At 45.3% G+C, this 7,112-nt stretch overlaps 1 protein-coding gene across 2 annotated transcripts in view; it reads right to left on the bottom strand.

Moving 5' to 3' along the window:
• Positions 1-203: 203 nt before the first annotated feature.
• LOC135548257 (phosphatidylinositol 4-kinase alpha-like) overlaps positions 204-7,112 on the bottom strand; it is a 36,073-nt gene continuing 29,164 nt past the window's right edge. For both annotated transcript variants that reach the window (XM_064977656.1, XM_064977657.1), the window contains exons 40-51: positions 6,767-6,887; positions 6,524-6,653; positions 6,357-6,427; positions 6,076-6,148; positions 5,701-5,878; positions 5,462-5,566; positions 5,085-5,210; positions 4,722-4,842; positions 4,264-4,423; positions 4,084-4,173; positions 3,915-3,998; positions 204-1,842 (exon numbers count right to left, since the gene is read on the bottom strand). In XM_064977656.1, coding sequence (XP_064833728.1) covers positions 1,791-1,842; positions 3,915-3,998; positions 4,084-4,173; positions 4,264-4,423; positions 4,722-4,842; positions 5,085-5,210; positions 5,462-5,566; positions 5,701-5,878; positions 6,076-6,148; positions 6,357-6,427; positions 6,524-6,653; positions 6,767-6,887 — 1,311 coding nt within the window. In that variant the 3' untranslated portion in view covers positions 204-1,790. The remainder of the gene's footprint in view (positions 1,843-3,914; positions 3,999-4,083; positions 4,174-4,263; positions 4,424-4,721; positions 4,843-5,084; positions 5,211-5,461; positions 5,567-5,700; positions 5,879-6,075; positions 6,149-6,356; positions 6,428-6,523; positions 6,654-6,766; positions 6,888-7,112) is intronic.

The raw sequence follows: 7,112 nt of genomic DNA, 5'->3' as shown, positions 1-7,112 counted from the left end.
GCTCCCAAGTGGGTGGGCCTATGCCCTCCCAGGTCCACCCTTGGCTGCACCCCTGCCCAGTCATGTGAAATCCATAGATAAGGGCCTAAGGAATTTAATTCAATTGACTGAATTCCTTATATGAACTGTAACTCAGTAACACAGTTGAAATTGTTGCAGTTCTATTTTGGTTCAGTATAGATAAAATGACACCTGAACTGGGGTTTATGTTTCAGTACTTTATCACAATACAACAGTCCAATAAAAATACTAATAATGGAACAGCTCTTTATCATCCCATTGGTCTGAAATGCATGTCCTGTTAGCCATTACAACCTACAGTACATAGTAGGGCTCTCTACGCTGATCATTTTTACAATGAGCATGTGTGCACCTAAGTTGAAAAATGTAAGCACACAAAGAAATTAATACGCACAATGAAAAATATTTGAAGTATTAAAGCTAGAATCCTTTAAATTTTTCTAGGTGCACTGGTACGCCTACATTTAACCTCCAGGTCACACAGCAGAACATTTAGGCGCATATGTGAGTAAAATGGTTACACTGTAGAGCCCTGAAATACAGTACACCGTAATATACTTCACGTGTCAATTTTTACTCATTTAGCAGACACTCTTAACCCTAATTGCTCCTGTAAGTCACTATGAATAAGTGTCTTGCTCAAGGGCACATTGGTAGATACCACACCTAGTCAGCTGGGGGCTTTCAAACCAGCGACCTTTCGGTTCCTTGCCGCTAGCTGACCTGCCGCCCACGTTATATTACAAACATACTCTGTAATACATACATGGATGTTTAAGATGAAATACCCTAAGTAAAATAATAACATATCCATTCAGATCAAAAATAACACATCTAAAATGATAAGATGTATGATTAATTATCTTTACAGACTACCAAGTAAAATATCTTCATAAACAGAAGGGTTTCTGAAGAGATTATGACAGCAATCTCATATGTTGACACACATTAAGAAGGTAACATCTAGCATAACATCAGAGGAGTATAGTTGTCACGTAATACCACCCTTCTGTTTGTGCCAAGGTTTAGAGAAATGGCTTTTTGGGTCTTCATTGTCATTGTAAAATCACCACCACCATTGTAATACTAAACACAAATCCTGGAGATTCAACTACAGGATTGAAGGTGAATAAAATCTTTCTTTGTGCAGAAAGAGGAATGTCTCCAAACATAATCTCACACACACCTGTTTAAGAATGCTACTAAATCCATGTAGCTACTAGAAGGTCCGATCATGAGACATGCAGAGTTAGTGGGTTATTAGGTAAACAACACTGGTTTATTCTGTACTGGACCCACCAACCTTGGGGCGGACACACACAGTATGTGACTGACTCAAGACAGATATAGTCACTAGCTCCACCATTAGAAATGACCCCAGAGAAAATATCTACTCATCGCTTTTGACTACAGGACAGGGACACTCACATTCACTGTGATTGCATCAAGACATTGATACATGATATATGGATTATGATCGTGGGATTTGCTGATTGTATTGGAGTTCAGTTACAGGTTGTGTGATTGGTTAGTGTGATTTCTCTAGTCTAGCATAACAGCTCTTGATCAGGGTCCAATCAGGTGGGTGAAATACAACGATCTATAAAGTGCATAAGTTGCTGGACGCTAGCTGGCTAGCAAGCCAAGGATAATTACCTAGTATATAGGACAACCTCTGACCTTACATAGAGTCTAAAGAAGAGGTTACTGCCTATATAAGGAATAAGAACTCATATCAGACAGGTATGTGATAATACTGCAGCAGGTCTTCAGTATGGGATCTGGTTCTGGTAATACTGAAGCATATCATAGGTCTTGCTCCTGAGGAAAGACAGAAAACAGACAGTCAGCATGTGTATATAGACAGTTAGCATTATGGATATTTCCTGTGGCCGAGTTGGGGCCATAGGGGTCAGGAAAGGAGCGAGAGACTGGAATGGGAGCAGGGCCATTGAGTGAGGAAAGGAGCTGAAATGGTACAGGGCCATTGGTGAGGAAAGGAGCTGGAATGGTACAGGGCCATTGGTGAGGAAAGGAGCTGGAATGGTACAGGGCCATTGAGTGATGAAAGGAGCTGAAATAGTACAGGGTCATTGAGTGAGGAAAGGAGCTGGAATGGTACAGGGCCATTGAGTGATGAAAGGAGCTGGAATGGTACAGGGCCATTGAGTGATGAAAGGAGCTGGAATGGTACAGGGCCATTGAGTGATGAAAGAAGCTGGAATGGTACAGGGCCATTGAGTGAGGAAAGGAGCTGGAATGTTACAGGGTCATTGAGTGAGGAAAGGAGCTGGAATGGTACAGGGCCATTGGTGAGGAAAGGAGCTGGAATGTTACAGGGTCATTGAGTGAGGAAAGGAGCTGGAATGGTACAGGGCCATTGAGTGAGGAAAGGAGCTGGAATGTTACAGGGTCATTGAGTGAGGAAAGGAGCTGGAATGGTACAGGGCCATTGAGTGAGGAAAGGAGCTGGAATGTTACAGGGTCATTGAGTGAGGAAAGGAGCTGGAATGTTACAGGGTCATTGAGTGAGGAAAGGAGCTGGAATGGTACAGGGCCATTGGTGAGGAAAGGAGCTGGAATGTTACAGGGTCATTGAGTGAGGAAAGGAGCTGGAATGTTACAGGGTCATTGAGTGAGGAAAGGAGCTGGAATGGTACAGGGCCATTGGTGAGGAAAGGAGCTGGAATGTTACAGGGTCATTGAGTGAGGAAAGGAGCTGGAATGGTACAGGGCCATTGAGTGAGGAAAGGAGCTGGAATGTTACAGGGTCATTGAGTGAGGAAAGGAGCTGGAATATTACAGGGTCATTGAGTGAGGAAAGGAGCTGGAATGGTACAGGGCCATTGGTGAGGAAAGGAGCTGGAATGTTACAGGGTCATTGAGTGAGGAAAGGAGCTGGAATGTTACAGGGTCATTGAGTGAGGAAAGGAGCTGGAATGGTACAGGGCCATTGGTGAGGAAAGGAGCTGGAATGTTACAGGGTCATTGAGTGAGGAAAGGAGCTGGAATGGTACAGGGCCATTGAGTGAGGAAAGGAGCTGGAATGTTACAGGGTCATTGAGTGAGGAAAGGAGCTGGAATGTTACAGGGTCATTGAGTGAGGAAAGGAGCTGGAATGGTACAGGGCCATTGGTGAGGAAAGGAGCTGGAATGTTACAGGGTCATTGAGTGAGGAAAGGAGCTGGAATGTTACAGGGTCATTGAGTGAGGAAAGGAGCTGGAATGGTACAGGGCCATTGGTGAGGAAAGGAGCTGGAATGTTACAGGGTCATTGAGTGAGGAAAGGAGCTGGAATGGTACAGGGCCATTGAGTGAGGAAAGGAGCTGGAATGTTACAGGGTCATTGAGTGAGGAAAGGAGCTGGAATGTTACAGGGTCATTGAGTGAGGAAAGGAGCTGGAATGTTACAGGGTCATTGAGTGAGGAAAGGAGCTGGAATGGTACAGGGCCATTGGTGAGGAAAAGAGCTGGAATGTTACAGGGTCATTGAGTGAGGAAAGGAGCTGGAATGTTACAGGGTCATTGAGTGAGGAAAGGAGCTGGAATGGTACAGGGCCATTGGTGAGGAAAGGAGCTGGAATGTTACAGGGTCATTGAGTGAGGAAAGGAGCTGGAATGGTACAGGGCCATTGAGTGAGGAAAGGAGCTGGAATGTTACAGGGTCATTGAGTGAGGAAAGGAGCTGGAATGTTACAGGGTCATTGAGTGAGGAAAGGAGCTGGAATGTTACAGGGTCATTGAGTGAGGAAAGGAGCTGGAATGGTACAGGGCCATTGGTGAGGAAAAGAGCTGGAATGTTACAGGGTCATTGAGTGAGGAAAGGAGCTGGAATGTTACAGGGTCATTGAGTGAGGAAAGGAGCTGGAATGGTACAGGGCCATTGGTGTTACCTGCTGCTGAGGAAGCAGCTCTGGATGACCTTGATGATGAAGGCAGCCGCCTCCTTCTCACTCATACTGGGGTTGAACCGCTGCCTGTGAACACAGACATGGTCAGAAATGGTCACGAGACTTGGCACAACCTAATTTATGCTCCCATGTGGTTTATTGATGTACTGACTTGAGCAGTTTGATGGTCTGTCCTCTGAAGCACGGTAGTCCAGTGTCCAGCATCAGAGTGACTAGAGACACCACTGCATCCATGTAGGGCCTGAGAGAGGTGTAACAAAAATAGAATTAATCCATAGAAAGACCGTTTAGATGCAAATAAGATTAAGACCCCACCCACACACACTCTTACCTGACGGCCAGGTACCCCCTGACACACAGCTCCATGAACCATTTGAAGGGAGTGGCTTCCATCTTGCCTCCCATGATCATCACCATCTCATCGGTCAGCTTGATGTCCGGCTCCCAGCCCAGGTTACCACCAGGAGAACTCTCAAACATGAAGCCAAAGTCTGAAAGAAGATGCTGTTTTAGACAACGATTATAAATTCAATTCATATATTTATTATCACAAAGAGATAAAAGATATCCACATTGCTGTATTAAATGAATGATTGATTGTGTGGATGATGTTTTGGATGAAGTTCAGGATGATTGTGTTTCCACGTGGATGATGATTTGGATGAGGTTAAGGATGGTCGTGTTCCTATGTGGATGATCATGTTCCTATGTGGATGATGTTTTGGATGAGGTTAAGGATGGTCGTGTTCCTATGTGGATGATTGTGTACCAATGTGGATGATTTTTTACCTATGTGGATAAGGTGTCCCTTGCTGTCCAGCATGATGTTCCCGTTGTGTCTATCTTTGATTTGTAGCAGGAAGAGCAGCAGGCTGTAAGCAGCCATACTACGGATGAAGTTATACCTCGCCTGGAGAGGAGGGGAATGGGAGGGGGAGAGATTAGGAAGTACCTTGTATAAACCATGTTGGTGAAGTAAAATAGTTGTTTATTAAGGCAACAGATCCATTGTAATGACGTACTGTATGTACTCAAGAGTATTTCTTTTTTTTTAATAATCCTTCATTTCTGATTAATTAAGAATAATGGCACAGACGAGGATCAGGTCAGGGGTCAGAGTTTAGGGGTTGTAGGACAGTACAGTCATCTCACCTTCTGGAAGGCCAGAGTGGACTCATCTCCATACTGGTTTCTGAAGTAGTCATACATCCCAAAGTCTGTCTGTCTGCCCAGTTGGTCACGGGATTTACAGTCTGGGATACACTCAATCACACCACACTGGACACAGAGACAGGAAAACCATTACTGTGATGCTACACTGCACAGAACAAGACACAGATTAAGGTGAATAAAGATTAGGGTGCAGGGGTTAGGGTATAGGAGGTAGGGTGTAGGGCAGAGGACAGAAACAGGCTGCCCGTGGGCCAAAACCGGCCCACTCGTATTTATGCCCCCCCCCCCCCCAACAAAAATGTGCCTGCGACTGAATCTATCGGCCTAGCCCTGGTGTAGGGGAGAAGTGTACATACCCCAGGGGCAGTAGCCACAACTCTGTAGGGAAACACAAACAGGTCCAGACCCACAAGTTGGAAGATGTTCTTAAACAGACCAATGATCTGGAGAGCCAGCATGTCCTGGGCAGGGAGGGAGAGAGAGGAAAAGAAAATTCAAAAATATGCCGATTGAAAAATAAATAGTTTATAAGCGCTGAGTATGTAAAATATGCTTGTGGTGTGTGTATGCGCATGTGTTGGTCTATCTATCCTACCTGTCTGCAGTCGTCTCCCACTTTAAAGATGGCGGCCTGCCAGACGATCCTGCGAGCTACATCTTCACCCGACTCCACGTCCTGGGAGTCAGTCTGACAACGCAGACCCTCTTTCTCCAGCTCACTGACCCCACAACGCTTCACCTTGAACTTAGCCAGGTACGGGGCCTTGGCAGCACTGGGAGAGAACGGAGACAGCCGTCAGATATAGATCCTGTGAGAAGGGTTTCTATTCCTTTTTTAAAATAGCATAAAGGAATAGATATCCACACACCATTGAATGCTCCTGTGTACTTTATTGCAACGTTCCAACTGGAAGGTCTCTGTCAGGCATGAAATCAATCAATCAAATGAATAGAATCAGTGAGTGAGTACCTCTGCATTGGTGTTCCAGACTTGTAGTCGATGTCCAATACGATGGCCTCTGGATTACTGGGCAGGTAGCAGCCTGGAGGATGGCCACCGGGAGGGGGCGAGATGGACAGACACACACACAGTGACTACTGCTTCCACATAGCACAAATCACACATACAGGAATCAACTGCTTAGAGGTAAAAACACCTAAGTCAAAACTATTCACATACACCTCACTGTAATCAAACATGCACCTGCACCCACAGACCGAGCAACATAGATGTCTCCTAGCTGTTGTTACCTTGCTGGACTTTGATGTCAGACAGAGCTTTGAGACAGGCCCTCTTCCTCTCATCTCCCTTTGGGGTGGGCCTAATAAAAACACCAACACGTTTATATCCAGAAACTAGTTGGGTGACAGTAGTGGACTATAGGGACTGCAGTTCTGATTAGATTTGTTCGTCTTACTTGATGATGGCAGATACGTTGGTGATTTTGTCGAAGAAGTCGAACTCTCTCTGGAAAAAGTCTTTAGCTGCACCAGACTGAGCACCGATTATCTCCTCAAGCATCTCCTCCAACAGATCCCCGATGTCGGCTACACGGAGAGAGAGGGAAGAGAGAGGAGGGAAGCGAGAGTGTGAGGACTGGTAAGTGTGCAAGTAAGTGTGAGTGAGTGAGTATGAGAGTGTGTGCACGTATGTGTCTCACGGTCTTTATGGTGTGCTTCCTCGTCCAGGTAGATGTTAGTCTTCATGTTCCAGATGAACTGGTGGGCCAACAGCTGAGACTTCTGGGCCGCCCACAGGATGTACTCCCTCACATACCCCATCTGCCAATAAAATACAGACATACACACACTTGTTTTACTAAAAACAATTGATATCCTATTTTTCCTTACCCCTACCGCTACACCTACACCTAAACCTTAAGCTAACCCTGACCTCTAAAATAGCATGTTCCCTAGTGGTAAAATGTCTCCACCTGTCCAAATGGTACTTGCTTTACTATCCTTGTTAGGACTTCTGTTCCCCACAACGAAGGTAAAAACCAAACA

Source organism: Oncorhynchus masou, chromosome 11 (assembly GCF_036934945.1).
Source record: "Oncorhynchus masou masou isolate Uvic2021 chromosome 11, UVic_Omas_1.1, whole genome shotgun sequence".
Lineage (NCBI taxonomy): Eukaryota > Metazoa > Chordata > Actinopteri > Salmoniformes > Salmonidae > Oncorhynchus > Oncorhynchus masou.
This window is presented reverse-complemented; position numbering and strand designations above follow the sequence as displayed.